The 25,628-nt window shown below is 38.4% G+C and overlaps 3 protein-coding genes across 3 annotated transcripts; 2 read left to right on the forward strand and 1 right to left on the reverse strand.

Moving 5' to 3' along the window:
• Positions 1 to 252: 252 nt before the first annotated feature.
• On the forward strand, positions 253 to 1,221 carry LOC127636319 (C3a anaphylatoxin chemotactic receptor-like). The gene has a single exon (XM_052116780.1). It carries the CDS (start codon positions 253 to 255, stop codon positions 1,219 to 1,221), a length of 969 nt encoding a protein of 322 aa, XP_051972740.1.
• A 5,198-nt stretch (positions 1,222 to 6,419) lies between these two features.
• On the reverse strand, positions 6,420 to 25,104 carry LOC127636438 (uncharacterized). The gene is made up of 2 exons (XM_052116915.1): positions 25,008 to 25,104; positions 6,420 to 10,162 (listed from the first exon to the last, which is right to left on the reverse strand). The coding sequence occupies exon 2, from the start codon at positions 9,439 to 9,441 to the stop codon at positions 8,743 to 8,745; it is 699 nt and encodes a 232-aa protein (XP_051972875.1). The 5' UTR covers positions 9,442 to 10,162; positions 25,008 to 25,104; the 3' UTR covers positions 6,420 to 8,742.
• LOC127636320 (C3a anaphylatoxin chemotactic receptor-like) lies at positions 21,110 to 22,087 on the forward strand. The gene has a single exon (XM_052116781.1). It carries the CDS (start codon positions 21,110 to 21,112, stop codon positions 22,085 to 22,087), a length of 978 nt encoding a protein of 325 aa, XP_051972741.1.
• Positions 25,105 to 25,628: the final 524 nt, after the last annotated feature.

The following is a 25,628-nucleotide window of genomic DNA, read 5'->3' on the forward strand; positions in this document are numbered from 1 at the left end:
GTTACTGTAACAGATAATTGTGATTTTTAATGCTTTGTTTAACTTGAAAGTTACATTTATTTGGTTGCACATTTGCAATCAAAGTTAAAACATCTACAAATGCATTGATGTTGTATGTTTGCTGTGGTGTCAGCAATAAAACATTTTTTTTTAAATATGATGATAAATATGTTTAAATATTTAAATAACTTTAAATATGATTCATATTAACAGGATATACAGGACACTTTGGGTAACATCAGCTAAATCAAAATGAACCTGACATCTACATACAATGAAAGTGAAAATATTTCTTTCTATGATTACGAATACGAAGATGTGACTCCACAAGTGCAAACTGCTATAGAAGTGATTTCTCAGATCTTCTACATTCTGACGTTTCTCCTCGGAGTTCCAGGAAATGTCTTTGTTCTGTACATCGCTGGAATGAAGATGAAGAGGACCGTTAATACGATATGGTTCCTTAATCTGGCGATTGCAGACCTCCTGTGCTGCTTTTCTACACTGGTCTTTATAATAGGGTACTTTATTGGCAATTACTGTCTATTTGGATCTGTCATGTGCAAGATTATTCCATTTGTTGCATTTGTCAGCATGTTTGCCAGTGTCTTCATCTTGAGTTTGATTAGTCTGGATCGGTGTACACAGGTGATCACTCCAGTTTGGGCTAAAAATCATCGCAGTCTTTTGCTTGCGCGACTGTCCTGTGTAGCGGCCTGGATCCTGTCTATAGCTCTTAATGTGCCCTTTATGATGATAATTATAGCGCTTGATTTTGATTACTTGGAAACATATAGAATATTGACTATCATCAGCTTTGTGTTTGGTTTTATGATTCCTCTCATATGCATCGTCACATGTTATGGATTCATCGCACGAAAGTTGGGCAGGAGTCGTTTTCACTCTGGACGAGCGTTTCGCATCATGTCGGCTGTTATTGTGGCATTTTTTCTGTGTTGGCTGCCGTATCACATTGTGTATTTGATCTGGATGTTTGGTGTGAATGAAAGTGTCCAGGTGGCTGATAGACTTTTCCCATTGGTCATCTCTTTGGCGTTTTTCAACAGCTGTCTGAATCCAGTTCTGTATTTTTTCATAGGGCAGGATATTAAGAAGTTTAAACTTTCATTAAAGTTAAAACATGTTTTTGAAAGAGCTTTCTCTGAGGAGGAGATACAAATATCACAATCCACCGAGACACAACAAATACAATCATTATAGTTTGATTATAACTCATTTCTTTATTGTCTTTTCTGATGAATCAGTTTTTCTTCTTTGCCCCATTATTTGCTTTTATAAGTGTATCAGATGTTAAGAAATTAAATAATGAATCATAGAAGTCACCAAATGAATAAATAAGAAGCTTATTCTAGTGTGTTTCAATATTAGGAAGTGTGTCTGGTCCACTCTTCTTCTTATTTCAGTGAATATATGAATTTGATCATTAATATGAAAAACACTTTTTGTATAATATTTATCAGTAGTTTATTAGTGATATATTCCCTCATATGGTCTCTATTGTGAAGTCTTAAAACAAATGGAGATATTAAACTCCCCCAAAACTGCTCTCATGTATAATGCAAATGTTCAACATGAATACAGCTTTTACTGTTTTGCTTTTTATCACATTTATTTCAGTCATTTTATAATTTTGCTGTTAAATATTTTCTATTTTCTCTTTTTAATGTTGCTATGCAGTTATCAGAAGTGAGTTATGTATAGAATATGTGTTATAAACGTTATTTTTAAAATTGTTTTATGACCTTTAAACCTTTTAAGTAATAAAAAGAGTTTCATTGTGCTAAAAGAGTCGTTTCTTGAATCAGACTGTTTAAAGTGACCCAAAGGTTCAGCTACTAAACACAAACTAAAGAAAACTTAATTGTCATGGAAATGTGTTTTAATGTTATTTTTAGACATGTTTTGTGGACTTTTTTCTGCAGAAGGAAAAACAGACCGCTGCAAACTTAGAAGTAAAACAAGTTCCTCTTTTTAATCACATCAACACAAACAGTTCCTATCAGCCTCAAATACAGACAGTATGTGCAATAATTCATAGTAATATTTGAATGTGAAAATGTCTTGTAGAGAAACTAAACAGATCATTATCAAGGTAACATTTTGATTCAACATTTACTGTATTGTCAGTAATGTGTGTTTGTAAATGATGCACCAAAAACACACACGAGTCAGTAATAATTAGAGTAGATCGACTCATTTAATGTTTAAGTGGTTTGGAGGATGCAGATTCAGAGTTTTATATGCAAGTATGCAACTGGCAGTCGGTGGACATGAGTAGAGGTACACAAACTCTTTTGGGATCATTGAAGTCCAGATGTTTCAATGCATCCTGGATCATTTACAGAAGTTGTACATGCAGGAAAGCCGGCTAAAAGAGCAAGTTCCTAGCGGACCAGAATGCGGCTATTGTCGATTAGTCTTGATGAATTGTGACGTTGTGTTGAATTGTTGGCTGGGAGGACGAGGAGCTCTTCACTAAATTGAGTTCTTTCATCCAGATCAAGATGTCCACCACAATCTAAACTAAAAGATTCACTAGGCATCATTGAAGTTCTCTCAGAAATAACTATAAGTGTCATAAAAGTGCCAAAAAATGACGTGATTGCTTCAGCTCGTTTTTGATCTCACATTTGCTCTTATGACACCATCAGTTCGGTTTAGGGAGGTCAGTTTTGTTCATTTAATATTTCATAGAGAACCTTACAAACCTCATCTGTTTGAGAGAACATTTCATATGTTAAATTGTGCCCCATTTTTGGAGCATGGCATGAAAATAGCATGGCCTAACTAAAGTGGTTGTAGTTTCTGAACCCTTTGGGCATAATTTAGTATCTTCTGAAAGACACCCTGCGGTTTAATAAATGACATTTTTCAAATTTATAAAAAGGTTTAAAAAAAAAGCTAGAAAAGCATAAATGTACTCACAAGTGTTTAGCACAGAACATTTATGTATAATAATTTATATATATATATATATAAAAATAATAATTCAAATCCAGAAAAGCTCTGGTCTCATATCTACAAGTCTCAATAAGTTATGTTTTAATTGTTATGATTATAGCACAAAAAAATAAATGCTTCTGTAATATAATTGTAGTGTAGAGGCAGAGGAGTTTGGATCCATTTGCAGTAGTTTATTCACACATGCGATCAAACAGAGAGAAGCAGACATAAACAGAAACAGGCTCTGATAAAGGGACAATCAAGTACTCGTAATCAGACACAGGCAAGGGTCAGGGCAGGCAGCAAAGGTTCACAGAGTCTAGAGTCCAGGCAGAGATCTAAGGTCCAGATAATAACGGGAATCAGGGAATAACGCTTGGTAATGTCAGCTGAGCAAAACAACATTTCCCAAAGTAACAATGAAAGGGACAGTCCAGATATAGGGGAGATAATGATAAACAGGTGACGGTGATGAGGATAATCAGATAAACCAGGCAGGGATGGAGATAGATAATGACCAGAGGGAAAGATGGGAAGTGCAGTTCTAAGACTCCGAGAGAGAGCGGATGAAACCAGAGGGAGGCGTAGCTGAGCGCTCCGTGACAATAATACAAAGCACAATTGTAACTTGAGGATTCTTCCTTAAGCCAAGGTGACCCAAAAAACCTTACTTGACACTCCGGTTAATCACAAAAATTTTAATTTATTAATACAAATAAATAAAACCCAAGATACCAATAAACAAATGCAATGAACAAAAACATACAACAAATTAATTGCAACTCAAATATTAATAGTAGGGCTGTCGATTTAACGCATTAATTCAGTGCGATTAATTTGACAAAGAAATAATGCATAATACAAATGCAAACAGATCAATCACACCATAAAGAAGATTCCTAGAAATTGCAAGCTTATAATACCATCTGTTATACTTCAGAGGGCAGCAAGTGAAATTTCAGCTGTATGAGCAACACACAGTTTATACAGTGAAGAAAACCCACAACACAAACATGCGTTACGTTCAAAACACTTGGAGCGCAAATGCAAACTAAGGGATCTCAAGATGTGTTTAAAGAGTATTAAACTATATTTAAATTGAAACAGTGAACTAAACATTTTATGTTTATGACGCAACGCACCGGAGACGCGACACAAGCATGTCTGACGCAGGTGTAGATTGACGGGTCCTTAAACAAGTCCTCATATTAAATCTCCAAATTCACTAGTGAAATGGATTGCTGTGAACTGTGTGTCAATGATTGACTTATAATCAATAATACACAAAAAATACATTGTATTCTAAAGTCGCTTTTTATATTGTCTTATTAATGATTAATTCTTCTGCTACAAGAATGTAATGCATTTTAATTAGCTGATTTTTAAAAAAATTATATATAATTTTTAAATATTTAAAGATAACTTCTGTATAATTATATATTGATATAAATATTGTAGCTCTCTGGTTTACTTATGGTCGACTCTTTTACGGAGTTCACATATTCCTTTTTTATTTTCACAGATTACTTGAGCAATCTTCAATCACTTTCAGTAACCATGAATCACCGCGAGATGTTATGAATCATTGTGAATCACCGTAAGAGCTGTATGAAAACATAAACATACAATAATTAAAAACATACAATGTATACCAATTAAAAAAACATTTACATTAAAACACAGTTTCACCATTTTATAACCAAGTATTTCTACACAACACCACAAGGCGGCGACAGAGACCTTACCATGTAAACAATGCAATGAGTCAGCACAATGCATGTACAAACTTCTATAATAAGTAAATTCACTCAATAGAACACACACCTTGTTCTCCACTGCAAACCAGGACTAAACTAAATAAACTTAGGTTTCACTTAAACACGGATTCTTTTCAAAACATTCACAGAGTGCATTTTTAGCATCTTTCTCCTTCAATCCCGTATCATGCACTAACTTAACATGCGCGGTAAAGGCTGACACGTGATGTATCGGGCCTTTCAAAATAAAAGCCCTCAAACTCCTCAACAGACAAATGAAATAATTCTAATTACTCAAATACAGAAAATATAGACAGTAAAAAGTCAAATATAAACAATATATATGCACATTCCATTAAAATCAATTAATGGACATTTACAAATATGTATAATCTTTATATATTGAATTATTGTTATATGAGGGGCAACAACCACTAAAGATACTAGCCTACCAGACCATCCACAATGTTTTCATCTACATTTATAGCATAATACCCTAATTTAGTGAAACAAAGCTACATGCTGTGAAACCAGAAATAAAACAATAGATATTCACTTAGCCTACCTGCTCACCCCGATCATGTCCATGCAAAAGTAAACAATGGAGTGCTATCGGACCCCATCTCAACGTCTCCTTTCGGGCACCTGCTTAAAAACCCTCTCATTGCCTAACTGGCCGCGCCCTCTACTGGTAACCACCTCACCGGCTACACAATGTTATACATTTACACTAAATATTTGTAAAACTGGAAATATTTAAAGGTTTGCTACATTTACGTTGATAAAGAAGGCTGAAACGCGTCATAACAGGTCTGTGAAAAGAGTCCATTTCTATGGAAGCAAATCTGTTTCACCAGATTTTGACATTTAAAAGCCATCAAATTTCTAGCACTGAATTTTTCAGCATTGACATTTTTTATTGCCTCTAAATTCAACTCTTCAAAATTTTAATAACTCATTTGTATTTTTGAATGGTCACAAATTCAGAATCAAAAATTAGAATGATTTATTTTAGATTCAGATGGCAAAAATTCAGTGTTAAAAATGTCAGATGCGGGATACCAAGGATAAACAATCGATTCTGGATTAAATCCAAACATCAACATCCAGTCACGTTACGCTCTATTTGTCACGTGATGCAGATGCTTGAAATTACGAGATATGTCCAGCTGTAGACCCACAGCACCAGCAGTTTCAGAGCAGCAGCGCCAGAACGGAAGTGAGGGGTGGAGCATACGTTCATAATGGAGTAATTTTAAAGCGTAATTTTCTTTTATTACATATGAAACGTCATACTTTTAAATAAGGCCAATTTTCAGTTTGTACATGTATAAGTTATAATGCTACAGTAAGGTACAGTACAATAAACATTGTAAAACATTAATCTTGTGTAATATTATTGAATAATGTTATCAGTATTATGTGAGTATTATTTCCTATTCGTGATGTTAGAATTAATGCTTAAAGAAACTTATGGGCAATTAATATGAAATATACTTTAATCACAACATTCAAAATAAACGTTTATTCCAATGCCAAGAACATGTGCACATGCACTTTTCTATATGAATACTAAAAAAAAAAATATTTACAAATATAACTACATTACAAATATATATATATAAACAGCAACATCATTTTAAAAGAAACAATAAAACTTTTTATTAAATTTCTTTAATAAAATCACTCTTAGGCCCATTTTATCATAACATTCCTGCAAAAATAACTCCATGTCATCCCTGAACACAAAATGTAATGTGAAGGGCTCTTTGGAAGCATCTGATTGTTCCAGGAGATTTTTGAGGGCCTATTCCTTGTCCTCTTCATCCATTGTAAGGAAAAGAGGCTCTTCCACTGGGCCCCTGAGCAGACGTCTGTTGGAATGGAGCCGTTTCACAGCTTCTGTCATGTGTCGGATTACTGGGAGCTCCTTCATTAGAGAATGTTAATGTAATAATAATTTTAATCCATCCATCCATCTTCAACCGCTTATCCGAAGTCGGGTCGCGGGGGCAGCTGCCCCGATTCTCCGGCCAACCTCCCGCTCCATTGTCACCTCACTCGTGAACAAGACCCAGAGGTACTTGAACTCCTTCACTTGGGGCAATACCTCCTTCCCTACCTGGAGTACGCACTCCATCGGTTTCCTGCTGAGAACCATGGCCTCAGATTTAGAGGTGCTAATCCTCATCCCAGCCGCTTCACACTTGACTGCCAAGCGATCCAGTGAGAGCTGAAGGTCACGGACCGATGATGACATGAAGACAACATCATCTGCAAAAAGCAGCGATGAGATCCCCAGCCCACCAAACCGCACCCCTTCCCCAGCCCGACTACGCCTCGATATCCTGTCCATGAATATCACAAACAGGATTGGTGACAAAGCGCAGCCTTGGCGGAGACCAACCCCCACATGGAATGAACTCGACTTCGTGCCGAGGACCCGGACACAGCTCTCGCTTTGGACATACAGGGATTTGATCGCCCTAAGAAGGGACCCCCCACCCCGTACTCCTGCAGCACCTCCCACAGTCTCTCCCGGGGGACCCGGTCATACGCCTTCTCCAGATCCACAAAACACATGTAGCATACTCCCAGGCCCCCTCTCCCTCTTAATATTTATTATAAATGTAATATTTGCAAATATATAAATACACTGAGATATATATATATGTGTGTGTGTGTCTATATTTGAGACACACCTCACTGCTTGGAAGGGCCTCTTGAAGGGTTTCTCTACAGTAACATACATTTCTTGGTTAATTTAGAATTGGTCTGAAGGGGGTGCAAATGTAACGGTGAGATGGAAGCAATGTCCAGTATCTACCTTTCAGAGAAAACCCCAAAGTTCTCCAGAAGAATAAGAGTCCACCATATCCGTATGTTTGGAAAGTCGCTTGGAAGACAAAAATATAGAGAAATCTTGAAATATCAACTGCTACAACATCATAAAAGGTCAATGACGTGAACTGTAATTACTTACAAATGAAGAATCAAAGGGTGCTCCCAAAACAAGATGTAGAGCATACTGAAAAACAACAAAGAAACAAGAAAATTCTCTCTATAAAGGTCATAAATAAAAAATTGCTTCTGAATGACGACTCCACAGTCCACAACGCCAATATGTTGGGGGACATCCTAAAAAAAGTAGAAGCATGAGTTTAAGTGTAAGGGTTTGAGACTTTGAGACTTTAGCGGACTTCTTTATAACCAACCTTGTTTTTCAGTAGCATCCCATGTGCCAGGAGCAATTTTTGCATCTTTCTGCAACACAAATACACCAATAATAAAAATGATTCGTAATATGCAGATACATTGTGCGGCACAAACAGTTTGAAGCTCTGAATCCATGCAAATTCACAGCAGTCACCAGTATTTGAGTCTTTCTTGTAACAACGGTCACAGCATGCAAAATCAGAACATCATGCAAGTAACCATTAGCAAAGCTTCTTAAACTCTTGAACGGTACATTCTGAATGGCAAACCTTGAACAGCAAACCTTGAATTTAGAACCATGAACATTTTCACTTCTATATTTATTTTTGCAACCTGAATACTTTCACATATTGCTCATCACCCAACCCATATGGATTGGTTGTATATAGAATGTACATTATCTTTTGGCTTCATGACCTGCAAAAAATAGTGTTAGCAGGTCTGAATCATGAAATGTTAATTCTGAATTGTGATAAGACAAATGCAAGCAATTTTCAGACAACACTGCAAAGAACTTTTGGAGTATAAACAGGACTGTCTTCTTGGAAATCCTCCTCCTGAGACTGTGCATGTGGTGCTTTGTGTGGTGATTCTTACCTCCTGAAGACTTTTCGAAACAGCTCACATTGTGTCTGAAATAGGTGCCATTTGGCAACGTATTTGTGCACACATGAATGCCGCAATTTGGCACAGGGAGAATGCCATGTGTTTAATTGTGTGTCACACACAATCATTACACTTCCCTACCAGCTGTAATAGGACACACTGGGTTCAAAAACTGAAATGAACTTTTCAGGGGTGTCAATCAAAGTTTGAACAGAAAGTGGTATGCAGTTGCTGTTGACAAGCAGCTGCCTAGTAAGGCATATCTTCTTCTGGAGATGGTGTGTCTCTCACTGCTGGTGTGATCAGCGTTGCACTGGCTGGAGATGGTGTGTCTCTCACTGCTGGTGTGGTCAGCGCTGCACTGGCTGGAGATGGTGGGTCTCTCACTGCTGGTGTGGTCAGCGCTGCACTGGCTGGAGATGGTGTGTCTCTCACTGCTGGTGTGGTCAGCGCTGCACTGGCTGGAGATGGTGTGTCTCTCACTGCTGGTTTTTTGATGCGCAGGTGCAATGGGCAGTCTCCACTTCCTACTGCTATTGACTGAGGAGGTCCAAGTTGCAGCCCAACAAATACTGGTCGACAACTTTCTGAGGTACCCTGAGCTGAAGAAACAATTCTGTAGCGGGTCAGCCGCAGCTCCAAAGAGCATTGCTGGTGGTTCCGAACCCTGACACTGAGTGAAGTAGGCTGACCATTTGCCTTCATTCAACAGCTCCGCGATCTCTGCCGGAGGTGGATGCTGGCTAAGGAACAATTCATTGGCAAACAACAAAAGGAACAGTGGAGTGTGTCCAGTGGGACCAACTGGTGTCGCTGGATGAAGCAGTGCAGTTGGTGGAGGACCATTTAGCGTACCCAGGGGCTGGCGAGCCACTCTCTCTCGTAGTGTGTTAGACATCAAGAAGGAAAATTGGGAGGAGGGACCTTCACAGAGCAAAAATTAAATTACTCAAAACAATGATTGACTGACGAGTTTCTAGAGAAAGCCGTTTCTTTTTTGCCATTTTAGACCTAATATTGACCTTAAGACATGCCAGTCTATTGCATACTGTGGCAACTCAAAAACAAACACAAAGACAATGTTAAGCTTCATTTAACAAACCAAATATAAAGCAAGTGATTTTCTAGTACCAATATGTGTGATATGAGCACGAAGCAATCATCTGTGTTCCGCAACTGCTTTAGGGTCCTTGAATAACGTATAACGTGCGAGTAAGGGTAGCCGGTGGACTTTCTGGTGCCCTCCTAGGGTAAGATGGTGCCCTACACAGACTGCGTAGTATGCTTATAGGGAGCGGCGGTAATGGCTGAAATCACAGCACAGCTGTTGTCTTGAACTTATGAAACATGTCTGAGTTTGTAGTCCAAGAATTGATGGTTTGCGATGTCAAACTTTACGGTTAAAGAATATTACACTGATGCATAATGCCATGCTTTCTTTGGAAGAATGCAAGTGTTTTCAGTACTTTAGGATGATTTTCATTCATCCCACTGATAATTCATTCTAAACTCTTAAAATCCCTTACACCCTTTGAGCTTTTCCTAATTGCTCTTCTCTCATGCTCTCCATCATGTGCTGCTTCTGAAATTGAAGCCTCTGAACCCTGTCCTCACACAACCTGCAAAGAAAACATGCAGTATTTAAGATGACAGTTTTACCACATTGATGTCTCTCTGACACGAAATTCACAGCCACAAGCTGCCAATGCAACAGCACATAAACCAAACCTGCTGATCTGTTTCTGTGGCTTTAGGTGCCAAATTCTCCAAACTGTCGGTCACTTCATGTTACTAGTTTTACAGGCCATGAACAAATCATGATACTAAGAAACCCAATAAAAAATATAAAATGTAATTCTGACATTAAATCTCACAATTCAAACTTTATTTCTTGCAAACACAAGATAAGAAGTTGCAATAATCTGATATAAAGTCACAAGTGAGAGATATAATTATAACTCGCAATTGCAAGAAATCAAGTTGCAGGTTTTTATCATGCAATTACAACTTTACTTAAAATCTCACCATTATTAAATATAACGTTATGACAATATATAAAGTTGCAATAACTAGATATAATTTGTAAGTGTAAGTGTGATTATGAATCCTATTTCTGGAATGAAATACAGCCTTTATTGTTTTGCAGTTGTGACACACCATCACATACACTACAACAGTCAAGTAACATTCAAGAGTTTCTCAATACACAAGATAACAGCCATGATAATTTAAGCCAAACATGACACAAAACACATCCTATATTTAAATCCTCAGACAATTCTAAAGAGAGAATTTCAAATTTTTCCCAAGCTACAGCATGAAAACTATGGAAAAAAACAGCATGAAAGCAGCCTATTATAAAACCAAAAACCAATTAACAGATTAATACAATAATTTGATAATCAAATTAAGATGTGCTCTATTACTGTCACAAATCACTGTTGAAACACTCACATTTAGCTAGTTAATTTAGATGATTATTAGCCACCAGGATGTTTCTATCCATTCCTCTGTTGCATCAGTTGCAGGTGTATGAATGACTCTCCTAATAAATACAGTATTTATGTGTGTAACAAACGCTCAACAATGGCGGCTTTACAAAGAATCCTACAGCTTGAGCACAGAAGGCGACGCAGAAAGTGTATATAAATGCCTACATAAGGACATATTTCTCCCCACTTGACTCTCTATCTGATGATGACATCATAAGAAAATTCTGGACACCAAGGACCAAGATCCTTGAATTGCTGCAGGTTGTGAAACCACACCTACAGAGGGCCACAAGTACAAACTACACCTTAAGTACAGCAGTGCAGTTCTTAGCTGCATTATTTTACTGTGGGAAGTTTTATGGAGGTGGTTGGTGATGGCCTGTGGCTCAGCAAGTCTTAGGTCAGCAAGGCTGTGAAAGCAGTAACACCTTTGCTGTTACAGCTTATGAACACCACGCTGACTTTACCTCAAAACTCAGAAAAAAATCCAGTCACAACATTGCGGTCATGGAAATTTGTTCAAATTCCTTCGGAGGAAGAGGGATGTCATGCTGGTGCTGTTGTTGATGATCCACTGAACCCACATCAAGACAGAATGCATCCGGCAGGAGCAGAAGACAGAGAACATTTCATTCAGAAAAGATTTTGTGTTATTTCCTTCCTTGGTCTATGTTTTTTCCCCCTGCAATCATTCACTGAAAGACTACTGAAAAAAAGTCAAGTCAAGTGCTTTTTATTGTTGTTCAACCATATACAGTTAGTAACGTACACAGTGAAACGAGACAACATTCCTCCAGGACCATGGTGCTACATAAAACAACATAGCACAAACCCAGAACCACATGAGACTACACAGACTAAATAACATACCTATATAAAGTGCACGTGCAAACATGTGCAAAAAAGTACGGGAGTCCAATAAATTACTAAAAATGCACAGGACAATGGGCACAGTGAGAGACAGTACACAGTAGTGCAAAAAGATGACAGTTTCTAAAAATGCCAAATGTAAACATAACATACTATGAGATCGTGTCCTATGGACATAGCAGTTATTGAGGTAGCAGCCAGGTATAAAGTGACAATAATTAAAGTGCAACTCAGGGCACGTGTGTGTGTGTCTGTCCAGTCTCTGAGTTATGAGGGGTGTGTGGGGTCGTCCACAATGCTGGTTGCTTTGCGGATGCAGTGTTTTTTGTAAATGTCTTTGATGGAGGGAAGAGAGACCCTGATGATCTTCTCAGCTGTCCTCACTATACTCTGCAGGGCTTTGCGGTCCGAAACGGTGCAAGTCCCAAACCAGGCAGTGATGCAGCTGCTCAGGATGCTCTCAATAGTCCCTCTATAGAATCTAGTGAGGATGGGGGGGTGGGAGATGTGCTTTCCTCAGCCTTCGAAGAAAGTAGAGAAGCTGCTTCTTGGTAATAGAGCTGGTGTTGAGGGACCAGGTGAGGTTCTCCGCCATGTGAACACCAAGGAATTTGGTGCTCTTCACGATCTCCACAGAGGAGCCGTCGATGTTCAGCTGAGAGTGGTCACTCTGTGCTCTCCTAAAGTCAACAACCATCTCTATTGTTTTGTCCAAATTCAGAGACAGGTTGTTAGCTATACACCAGTCCGTTAGCCACTGCGCCTCCTCTCTGTACACTGACTCGTTGTTCTTGCTGATAAGACCAACCACAGTCGTGTCATCGGCAAACTTGATGATGTGATTCGAGCTGTGCATTGCTGCACAGTCGTGAGTCAGCAGAGTGAACAGCAGTGGACTGAGCACACAGCCCTGGGGGCCCCAGTACTCAGTGTGGTGGTGGTGGAGATGCCGTTCCTGATCCGGACTGACTGAGGTCTCCCAGTCAGGAAGTACAGGATCCAGTTGCAGAGGGAGGTGTCCAGGCCCAGCAGGTTCAGCTTTCCAATCAGGTGCTGAGGAATGATTGTGTTGAATGCTGAGCTGAAGTCTATGAACAGCATTTGAACGTATGAGTCCTTTTAATCTAGGTGGGTGATGGTCAGATGGAGGGTGGTGGCGATGGCGTCATCTGTTCAATGGTTTGGACGATACGTGAACTGCAGTGGGTCTAGTGAGGGGGGCAGCTGGGTCTTAATGTGCCTCATGACGAGCCTCTCAAGTGCGACGGGACAGTAGTCATTGAGGCAGGACACTGAAGACTTCTTTGGCATGGGGACGATGGTGGTGGCCTTGAAGCACATTGGAACGATGGTGCTGCTCAAAGATGTTGAAGATGTCAGTAAGAACATCTGCCAGCTGGTCTGCACATCCTCTGAGCACTCTGCCAGGAATGTTGTATGGTCCAGCAACCTTCCATGGGTTGACTCTATGTAGAGTTTTCCTGTCATCAGCCCTGGGAGGAGGGGTGGTGCTTCAAACCTAGTGTAGAAGTCGTTCAGCGCATCTGGAAGGGAGGCATCTTTGTCACAGGCAACTGATGTTGTCCTGTAGTTGGTGATGGCCTGGATGCCCTGCCACATGCGCCACGTGTCACCACTGTCCTGGAAGTGACTGTGGATTCTCTGGGTGTGTGGGCGCTTTGCCTCTCTGATGGCCCGGGACAGTTTGGCCCTCGCTGTTCTTAGAGTAGTCTTGTCGTCTGCTCTGAAGGCGGACTCTTGGGTCCTCAACAGCTCACACACCTCCGCAGTTATCCACTGCTTCTGGTTGGCGCATGTGGTGATGGTCTTGGAGAAGGTGACATCATCAATGCCCCCCTGAACATTTGCCAGTCAGTACACTCAAAACAGTCTTGAAGAGCAGAGATGGCTCCTGCTGGCCAGGTTTTCGCGTGCTTCTGGAGCGGTTTTGTGCATCTGACGAGCAGTCTATATGCTGGAATTAGCATAACAGAGATGTGGTCTGAGTAGCCGGGGGCTGGGCTCCGCACGGTATGCATGTTTGTGTAAACAAGATCAAGCGTGTTCGCCCCTCTCATTGCAAAGTCCACATACTGATGGAATTTAGGGAGCACTGTCTTGAGATTCGCATGGTTGAAATCTCCGGCGACAATAAACAGTCCTTCAGGGTGAGCGTTCTGCAGTTCACTCATAGCCCCATACAGTTCACAGAGCGTTTCCTTAGCATTAGCGTTGGGGGGAATTTAAACTCTGGAGGAAGAATAATTGGACCTAAAAGTCTGGATCTTTGATAATATCAGTCCACATAAGAGTCGAAAATGTCTTTGAATTTGCACACAGAAGCTAGATCCTTGTGCAGATAATAAATAATCAAGAAACGGTGAACAAACTATTTTGATGATGTTCAGGTTTGTGAACGCTGACACACATCTGTGTATAGAAACAAACACTGTCAGGACATACAGTCTGCATTGGCATGTTCAGTGACACTTCACCAGGGCTGGACTGGAAAGAGAAATCGGGCCGGGATTTTACCTAGCAACTGGCCCAAAAGTTGTTGAGCTGGCGGGGGGTGTTCGCTGTCCTTTTCTGCATATCGTGGTGCCCTTTTTTGTGGTCCGTTCTGCATAACACTGTGGCTCATTTTAGCTTATCGTGGCCCATTCTGCCCATTTCATGGCTGACACACCAGCCCGCTCAGTTTGCCCAATGGCAAGTCTGCCCCGATTATCCCAAAAAAAGCGCCGGCCCACTGGGAAAATTCCCGGTATGCCAGATTACCAGTCCAGCCCTGCACTTCACATAATTTTTTTATGAGCACTACAGAAAAGAAATGAGAATAAATTAAAATCTCCTTTTGTTAATTCATCTTTTGTGAAAAAAGGTTATGCATATGCGATGACATCACTTCTGTAACAGCTTTGAGATTTTTTTTTTAAGTCTTTAATTTTAACTGCACCCAGCGGCACTACAATTTGCCTAAATACATTTAATTGAATAAGACTCGATAACATGTGCTCAGCCAAAAGTTGCTGGTTCATGTTTTGGAGAAGAGTGTAACTGAACTATATCCAGACGAGCTTAAACACGTGCGCTCCTCCGGAACTGGACCACGGATGCTGTCGTTGCACGTGTTGAGTGTTGTTAAACTCACTGCTGAGTTTTGCGCAGAGTGTTCGGATGTTTACTGCGATTTTATCAAAATCATTTGGAAGGTCAGATAAAAAGTGATTGGCAGGTCTCATCGAATCATTGAGTCCACATTCTACCGGAAGTCTCTGAGAAGTGGCAAGAAAACTGCGGTACCACGAAACTTCAAGCACTGGCTGTACGTGACATATTTCTAATTTCCCAAAATGGTGAATAGTTTGCACCCTTGGAAATGACTGTCAGTCAGTACAACATTTCAATCTTAAAACAGTGGGCAAATATTGCATGTTTAGTTAGTGACATCAAACATGACACAAAGACTCTTTTTCTGAACTGCTTGCTGATGCGCGGCGCTGGAATAATCCACGAGGTTCCCACTTAGCGACTGAAACTCGAGTCCCGCCTTCATCGATTTAATTGACATCTTAAATGACACTGACGTGCGGCGTTAGACTACTGAGCGTAGTAAAAATTTTACTTTTTTAAACCATTATGTTATACTTGCAACAACACCATGATAATTCAACAGCAGTGCATAATGGACTGCAGCAGAACAGCAACAAGGGCAACAATAATTGGGGGTACAATCTGGCCATATCTGATTATTGGAGGGGAACCGTCCCCCTCAAATGGCCCTGCTTTTACCCCAATGAGCCTTTAGCCCTGTTGTACCCCTATACTACTAATGAAATTTAAGATTACAGTTTGAAAAATCTCCGTTTGTCTTTCATTGTTAGAATGTTCAAGATGTAACCAACAGAGGTTATTGAATACTGAATTGTGATTGGTCTTTTCTTTTCTAAATGTATTTATTTTAACCATCTACAGTATATCCACTCATATATTATGTGCACATACATTTGATGGAGTATATATAGTGAACTGGGTGTGTTTCTCTCCTGTGACATTGCACAACTCAGCTCAAGTTGGGAAATGTTGATGAAACCTTTAACTGAGAAAAATACAAACAGTTCACCAGAAGAGTCGTCATCATCTTCTTCTTCTTCTTTTTTACTTTCCACTAAAACTAGCATTTATTTGGTATCATGTTGGTATCACCATAAAGCAAACTGGCCAATAATTTTAATATGATATTCTGAAGGTGCTGTCAGCATTGGAACAGATGATCTTGTCTGGATGCTTTATGTATGATTATGACATTGATAATATGTGATATTATCAGGAAATAAGAAGATTTCAGCTCAAAGCAAGATGAACACTTAGAGATGATTGCTTCTATCACAACAGAAGGAATTCTATAATTGCACACAGAAGCTAGATCCTTGTGCAGATAATAAATAATCAAGAAACGGTGAACAAACTATTTTGATGATGTTCAGGTTTGTGAACGCTGACACACATCTGTGTATAGAAACAAACACTGTCAGGACATACAGTCTGCATTGGCATGTTCGGTGACACTTCACCAGGGCTGGACTGGAAAGAGAAATCGGGCCGGGATTTTACCTAGCAACTGGCCCAAAAGTTGTTGAGCTGGCGGGGGGTGTTCGCTGTCCTTTTCTGCATATCGTGGTGCCCTTTTTTGTGGTCCGTTCTGCATAACACTGTGGCTCATTTTAGCTTATCGTGGCCCATTCTGCCCATTTCATGGCTGACACACCGGCCCGCTCAGTTTGCCCAATGGCAAGTCTGCCCCGATTATCCCAAAAAAAGCGCCGGCCCACTGGGAAAATTCCCGGTATGCCAGATTACCACTCCAGCCCTGCACCTCACATAATTTTTTTATGAGCACTACAGAAAAGAAATGAGAATAAATTAAAATCTCCTTTTGTTAATTCATCTTTTGTGAAAAAAGGTTATGTATATGCGATGACATCACTTCTGTAACAGCTTTGAGATTTTTTTTTTAAGTCTTTAATTTTAACTGCACCCAGCGGCCAAACAATTTGCCTAAATACATTTAATTGAATAAGACTCGATAACATGTGCTCAGCCAAAAGTTGCTGGTTCATGTTTTGGAGAAGAGTGTAACTGAACTATATCCAGACGAGCTTAAACACGTGCGCTCCTCCGGAACTGGACCACGGATGCTGTCGTTGCACGTGTTGAGTGTTGTTAAACTCACTGCTGAGTTTTGCGCAGAGTGTTCGGATGTTTACTGCGATTTTATCAAAATCATTTGGAAGGTCAGATAAAAAGTGATTGGCAGGTCTCATCGAATCATTGAGTCCACATTCTACCGGAAGTCTCTGAGAAGTGGCAAGAAAACTGCGGTACCACGAAACTTCAAGCACTGGCTGTACGTGACATATTTCTAATTTCCCAAAATGGTGAATAGTTTGCACCCTTGGAAATGACTGTCAGTCAGTACAACATTTCAATCTTAAAACAGTGGGCAAATATTGCATGTTTAGTTAGTGACATCATACATGACACAAAGACTTTTTCTGAACTGGTTGCTGATGCACGGCGCTGGAATAATCCACGAGGTTCCCACTTAGCGACTGAAACACGAGTCCCGCCTTCATTCTTTAATTGACATCTTAAATGACACTGACGTGCGGCGTTAGACTACTGAGCGTAGTAAAAATTTTACTTTTTTAAACCATTATGTTATACTTGCAACAACACCATGACAATTCAACAGCAGTGCATAATGGACTGCAGCAGAACAGCAACAAGGGTAACAATAATTGGGGGTACAATCTGGCCATATCTGATTATTGGAGGGGAACCGTCCCCCTCAAATGGCCCTGCTTTTACCCCAATGAGCCTTTAGCCCTGTTGTACCCCTATACTACTAATGAAATTTAAGATTACAGTTTGAAAAATCTCTGTTTGTCTTTCATTGTTAGAATGTTCAAGATGTAACCAACAGAGGTTATTGAATACTGAATTGTGATTGGTCTTTTCTTTTCTAAATGTATTTATTTTAACCATCTACAGTATATCCACTCATATATTATGTGCACATACATTTGATGGAGTATATATAGTGAACTGGGTGTGTTTCTCTCCTGTGCATGACATTGCACAACTCAGCTCAAGTTGGGAAATGTTGATGAAACCTTTAACTGAGAAAAATACAAACAGTTCACCAGAAGAGTCGTCATCATCTTCTTCTTTTTTTACTTTCCACTAAAACTAGCATTTATTTGGTATCATGTTGGTATCACCATAAAGCAAACTGGCCAATAATTTTAATATGATATTCTGAAGGTGCTGTCAGCATTGGAACAGATGATCTTGTCTGGACGCTTTATGTATGATTATGACATTGACAATATGTGATATTATCAGGAAATAAGAAGATTTCAGCTCAAAGCAAGATGAACACTTAGAGATGATTGCTTCTATCACAACAGAAGGAATTCTATAATTAGAGTTGATTACTTCTATAAGATTACTTCCCAGAGTATGCTAAAGAAGATGTGTCTCCAGAAGTGGATAGAAAGTTAGACAGGAGTCATTTTCTCTGTGGACGAACGTTATGCATCATGTTGGCTGTTTATGTGGCCTTTTTTCTTTGTTGGTTGCTGTACCTCACAGTGGATTTGTTTATGAAGTATATATTTATTTGTTATTGTATATTAAGTATCTTGGTGGCCTTGAGAGTGGAAACATTGGCCATTAATTTTGGTGCATTTTAACAACTGTCTGAACCCGGTTCTGTATGTTTTCATGGGGCAAGATTTTAAGGAGACGGTTAAGCGTTCTCCAAGATGTGTTTTTGAAAGAGCTTTCTCTGAGGAGGGGACACAAATGAATAATAGGGCCAGTGGTGGCTCAGCGGTTAAGTCTCTGGGTTACTGATCGAAAGGGTTCAAGCCCAAGAACTGTCAAGATACCACTGTTGGGCCCTTGAGCAAAGCCCTTAACCCTATCTGCTCCAGGGGCGCTGTTTCATGGCTGATCCTGCGCTCTGACCCCAGCTTAGTTGGGATATGCGAAAACAACTGCATTTCATTGGCTCTGTACCGGTACTCTGCACAATGACAATAAAGTTGAATCTTAATCTTAATCTTAAATTGTAGTTTAACCCTTTAAACTCTGAAGGTGTTTTTATTATTTCCTGTTTCAGTGTCACACTCAAAATTAAAGGATTTTAAATCGACAAAAAATATACAAATAAACAAGGAGGGTCAAGTGTTTGATATTGTAAAAAAGCTGTTTCACATTTTTTAATGATAATAAATCATGATATAATTATATTGTGTTGATACGACAAAGCAATCAAAAGTTATAGTGGGCTTGTTTGAAAGATAATTGCCGCCTCTAAAGTGATATGGGATATTTTATTTTCTGTTTATTTTTTGTGAAGTTATAAGCTAAAACATGACATATAAGCAACACCAACTTAATTATCAAAGATATATACTTACTGTAGCTATTACTCACTAAATGTTTGTCTTTGAGTAAAACAACATATGACACATTGCTATTTAATTAGTTTGCTGTTTTTGCTGATTGCAATTTTCACTGGCCCTTAAGGGTTAATAACTCAGTGTTTTTCTGTTTTGGTAATCATTAGTGCTGCGAGTCGATTTTAATCAATATTATTTCCGTAGTTAATCGCAGATTTTTAAAGTTCTGAAAGTTGCCACTAGATATACTTATTTTCTTGTCAAAATGTAACAGTATAATGCTTTATTAACATTTTCCAAACGAAGCCTTCCACGGTATAAAGATAGAAATGCACTAAAATATCACCAATTCAAGTAATATTAAATGTTCCCAAAGTCTAAGTGGAAGGTGGAAGATTTAGTTTCCCCATAGGTTGCCCATTCGTTGCAATGCGCATGAAATCTCTTAAACTCTCATCCTCCACAATATTAATCTGCCGGCTGACTGTGGCTTTCCACTTTGTTACAGCAATCGTGAAGCTGCGTTCATGATACCAGCATCAAACGGCGCTTTGAACTCACCATGAAAAGTGCTTTCAGACAAAAACATCTAATTCTGCATTTTGGTGATTAGTTAAGACTTGACTTGCTTCTTTGGTGATTAAAATGCACCTTACATGTCCCATCTGGGCTTGTTTTATATATCATTTATATATCATATCGCTGCGCTAAGAGCTCTACAAGGATTCGCTATTCTGAAAATCACTGGCCATTTGGATCTTTCATGTGCATGATTCTTCCATTGGTTATGCTTTTGAATAGGTTTGCCAGTGTCTTCAATTTGAGCTTTATTAGTTTGGATCGATTTACCCAGGTGATCACAACAGTTTGGTTTAAAAATCATTGCAGGCTGTTGCATGCACAACTGTCCTATGTAGCAGCCTGGGTCCTGGCTATTGCTCTTAGCGTGCCCTTTATGATATTAAGAGAAATGAAAACAGAATATAACAAAATGTTCTGCCTGTCTTTTCGTAGTGACATGGAATGTTAACTATCATCAGGGTTGTGTTTGTTTTTTTGATACCTCATATGCATCACGACATGTTAAAGATTCATCGCACGAAAGTACAAGTTACTGTAACAGGATTAAGTGAATGTATGGTTGTGCTCCTGGTTATTCAGACTGTAAATAACATTGACTTCTCAGAAAAGAGCTGAAGTCATCCTGTGACACAGATGTGTTGCATCTTCAGAAAAGGGAACCAGTTTTTACTGTCATTCGACATTTGCAAGATCATCACTTGAGCAGCCGACATAGTAAGTAAATAAAGTAAATGACTATATTTGATACCCTCTTATTTGATATCTTAATTTGTGTCTCAGTTAAAAAAAACCTGTAAAAAATTAAATCAAGGTATGCATGGAAAATGCAATATTTACATGTAAATGACCGCATATTTTGTTTAAATGTGCATTAAAGTGGTTAATGTATATGGTTACTGTAACAGATAATTTTGTGATTTTGTTTAACGTTTTGTTTAACTTGAAAGTTACATTTATTTGGTTGCACATTTGCAATCAAAGTTAAAACATATACAAATGCATTGATGTTGTATGTTTGCTGTGGTGTCAGCAATAAAACATTTTTTTAAATATGATAATAAATATGATTAAATATTTAAATAACTTTAAATATGATTCATATTAACAGGATATACGGGACACTTTGGGTAACATCAGCTCAATCAAAATGAACCTGACATCTACATACAATGAAAGTGAAAATAATTCTTTCAATCCACAAGTGAAAAATGTTATAGAAGTGATTTCTCAGATCTTCTTCTATCTGACGTTTCTCCTCGGAGTTCCAGGAAATGTCTTTGTTCTGTACATCGCTGGAATGAAGATGAAGAGGACCGTTAATACGATATGGTTCCTTAATCTAGCGATTGCAGACCTCCTGTGCTGCCTTTCTGCACTGGTCTATATAAGAAGGTACTTTGTTTATCACTGGCCATTTGGATCTGTCATGTGCAAGATTCTTCCATTTGTTATGTATGTCAGCATGTTTGCGAGTGTCTTCATCTTGAGTTTGATTAGTCTGGATCGGTGTACACAGGTGATCACTCCAGTTTGGGCTAAAAATCATCGCAGTCTGTTGCTTGCGCGACTGTCCTGTGTAGCGGCCTGGATCCTGTCTATGGTTGTTAATGTGCCCTTTATGATATTAAGAAGAACCACTGAATATGATAACAACACATACTGCTTAGTGTTTGATTATGATGACTTTGAAACATATAGAATGTTGACTATCATCAGCTTTGTGTTTGGTTTTTTGATTCCTCTCATATGCATCGTCACATGTTATGGATTCATTGCACGAAAGTTAGGCAGGAGTCGTTTTCACTCTGGACGAGCGTTTCGCATCATGTCGGCTGTTATTGTGGCATTTTTTCTGTGTTTGCTGCCGTATCACACTGTGGATTTGATCAGGATATTTGGTGGGAATGAAAGTTTCATGTTGGCCAATAGATTTGCCCCATTGGTCGTCTCTTTGGCGTATTTCAACAGCTGTCTGAATCCAGTTCTGTATTTTTTCATAGGGCAGGATATTAAGGAGAAGTTTAAACTTTCATTAAAATTAAAACATGTTTTTGAAAGAGCTTTCTCTGAGGAGGAGATACAAATATCACAATCCACCGAGACACAACAAATACAATCATTATAGTTTGATTATAACTCATTTCTTTATTGTCTTTTCTGATGAATCCGTTTTTCTTCTTTGCCCTATTATTTGCTTTTATAAGTGTATCAGATGTTAAGAAATTAAGTAATGAATCATACAAGTACAAGTCGACAAATGAATAAATAAGAAGCTTATTCTAGTGTGTTTCAATATTAGGAAGTGTGTCTGGTCCACTCTTCTTCTTTTCATTTTAGTGAATATATGAATTTGATCATTAATATGAAAAAACACTTTTTGTATAATATTTATCAGAAGTTTATTAGTGATATATTCCCTCACATGGTCTCTATTGTGAAGTCTTAAAACAAATGGAGATATTAAACTCCCCCAAAACTGCTCTCATGTATAATGCAAATGTTCAACATAAATACAGCTTTTACTGTTTTGCTTTTTATCACATTTATTTCAGTCATTTTATAATTTTGCTGTTAAATATTTTCTATTTTCTCTTTTTAATGTTGCTATGCAGTTATCAGAAGTGAGTGATGTATAGAATATGTGTTATAAATGTTATTTTTAAAATTGTTTTATGACCTTTAAACCTTTTAAGTAATAAAGAGAGTATTCATTATTGTTAGTGTAAATCATATTTAACCAATAGAAAGTTTCATTGTGCTAAAAGAGTCGTTTCTTGAATCAGACTATTTAAGGTGACCCAAAGGTTCAGCTACTAAACACAAACTAAAGAAAACTTAATTGTCATGGAAATGTGTTTTAATGTGAGAATTTAAAAGAACAAGAAAAATAATCAGTTATTTCTAGAAATATCTTTTGTGGACTTTTTTCTGCGGAAGGAAAAACAGACCGCTGCAAACTTAGAAGTAAAACAAGTTCCTCTTTTTAATCACATCAACACAAACAGTTCCTATCAGCCTCAAATACAGACAATATGTGCAATAATTCATAGTAATGTTTGAATGTGAAAATGTCTTGTAGAGAAACTAAACAGATCATTATCAAGGTGTAACATTTTGATTCAACAGTTACTGTATTGTCAGTGATGTGTGTTTGTAAATGGTGCACCAAAAACACACACGAGTCAGTAATAATTAGAGTAGGTCGACTCATTTAAAGTTTAAGTGGTTTGGAGGATGCAGATTCAGAGTTTTATATGCAAGTATGCAACTGGCAGTCGGTGGACATGAGGAGAGTTACACAAACTCTTTTGGGATCACTGAAGTCCAGATGTTTCAATGCATCCTGGATCATTTACAGAAGTTGTACATGCAGGAAAGCCGGCTAAAAGAGCAAGTTCCTAGCGGACCAGAATGCGGCTATTGTCGATTAGTCTTGATGAATTGTGACGTTGTGTTGAATTGTTGGCTGGGAGGACGAGGAGCTCTTCACTAAACTGAGTTCTTTCATCCAGATCAAGATGTCCACCACAATCTAAACTAAAAGATTCACTAGGCATCATTGAAGTTCTCTCAGAAATAACTATAAGTGTCATAAAAGTGCCAAAAAATGACGCGATTGCTTCAGCTCGTTTTTGATCTCACATTTGCTCTTATGACACTATCAGTTCGGTTTAGGGAGGTCAGTTTTGTTCATTTAATATTTCATAGAGAACCTTAAAAACCTCATCTGTTTGAGAGAACATTTCAAATGTTAAATTGTGCCCCATTTTTGGAGCATGGCCTAATTAAAGTGGTTGTAGTTTCTGAACCCTTTGGGCATAATTTAGTATCTTCTGAAAGACACCCGCGGTTTAATAATCACATTTTTTAAATGTATTTGTATAATTATAAAAAGGTAAAAAAGCATAAATGTACTCACAAAACATTTATGTATAATAAAACACACACACACACACACACACACACACACACACATTTAAAAAAATGTCTTTCGAATCCAGGAAAGCTCTGGTCTCATAGCTACATGTATCAATAAGATGTTTTAATTTTTATGATTATAGCACAAAAAGAATAATGCTGCTCTAATATAATACAAAGTACAATTGTAACTCAAGGATTCTTCCTTATGCCAAGGTGAAAATATCTTGACACTCAGGTATCACAAAAATAGTAATTTATTAATACAAATAAATAAACCCAAGATACTAATAAACAAATGTAATGAACAAATAAACATATAACAAAAATTAATTCCCACTCAAATATTAATAGCCAACCAACACTCCATAAACCCCCCAAAAACCCCAGCTTCAAATATATAACACAGGTTTACCAGAAAACACAGCAAACATAAACCCCAACAAATGAACATTTCACGTGTTTTGAAGTATCGAGAGAATGGAGGTTGGCTGGCAACACGAGGCTGGGAAGGTATAGACGAACTAACAAACAAACAAACAAAAAACATCAAACGCCCGCGAGCCAGTCCTGTTTACAACAACCATTAAAGATACTAGCGCTGGTGCACACACGCGCACATACATGGACGGCCAGAGAGGAAATAGAACAAAAATACACAAGAACAGCGATCAACTTAAACCTAAAAAGAAAAACCACCAACAAACATTTCCTCCATCTACATTCTGTTTTAATTCCTCTTTAGTAACTCCTAATGGAACTCCATTTATCCCTCCATAGACCCACGACTTCTGTCCTACAATCTTATTATTCATTACCATCTGTTTGCCCACCATTTGAAGTTGTACTGCTCTATTTTTTTGCTCTTCGTTCCTGCATGTTATCAACAAAGCACCATCTTGTAATACTTTTGCAAATGTAATCTCACCCACTTGTTTCTTTAATTCAAATGTCAACGCCATTAGATTTACTCCTTATACTCCATCTCCCTTATACTTCAATATTACCATATACTCATTCTTATTTTTATCCCTCTCATCCCCTTCTTCATCACTTGTTATCAAACTACTTTCCGATCTATCCTCCTTTCCTTTTTTAGTTACTTTCTTTCAAGTTTTTCCATCTACCTGTGTCCATCCTACCTCCATCTCATCCTCCTCTTCAACTTCTTCCATTTTTTTAGTCTCTGATCCTTTTTCAGTTCGATAACCTCGGGATCTTGACATCGCACTGAAAGCGAAACTCGCTCTCGTCCACCGTCTGATTCCCCCTAGCCCCGCCCCCATTCAAAAGACGAGGGAAGCGCGTGTTCCATAAAAGCTCGCCCCCGAGATGCTGTGCTCGTACCACTGTGGTTCTACGGAGAGCGCGAAGGCTCAAAACTAGAGTTTTTAACGAGCTTTATCTGTAGAATGTTGTATTCTAGAAGTGAGAGGCAAATTCCATAACTTTCTAGTTATATTTTGGAAAAGGGGTAACAAGAACCTATGTTTGATGCATTTTGTATGTCTTATTGAACACAACCACCTACTGTTATTTCTATCAATAAATAATATTATATTTGTGAGAGTTTTAATTTGTAATATTGTAGACTATTGGAATAAATGCACGCTCACTCACTTAACTGTGAGTTTATAGAGTAAATATGCAATTGTACTTACATATTTCTCTTTTTCACCTTAGCGAAGCTTTTTTTTTTTTTTTTTTTTTTTTAATGCAATTGCGTGATTTGGCCACAAGAGGGCTCC

This window comes from Xyrauchen texanus, chromosome 44 (assembly GCF_025860055.1).
Source record: "Xyrauchen texanus isolate HMW12.3.18 chromosome 44, RBS_HiC_50CHRs, whole genome shotgun sequence".
NCBI lineage: Eukaryota > Metazoa > Chordata > Actinopteri > Cypriniformes > Catostomidae > Xyrauchen > Xyrauchen texanus.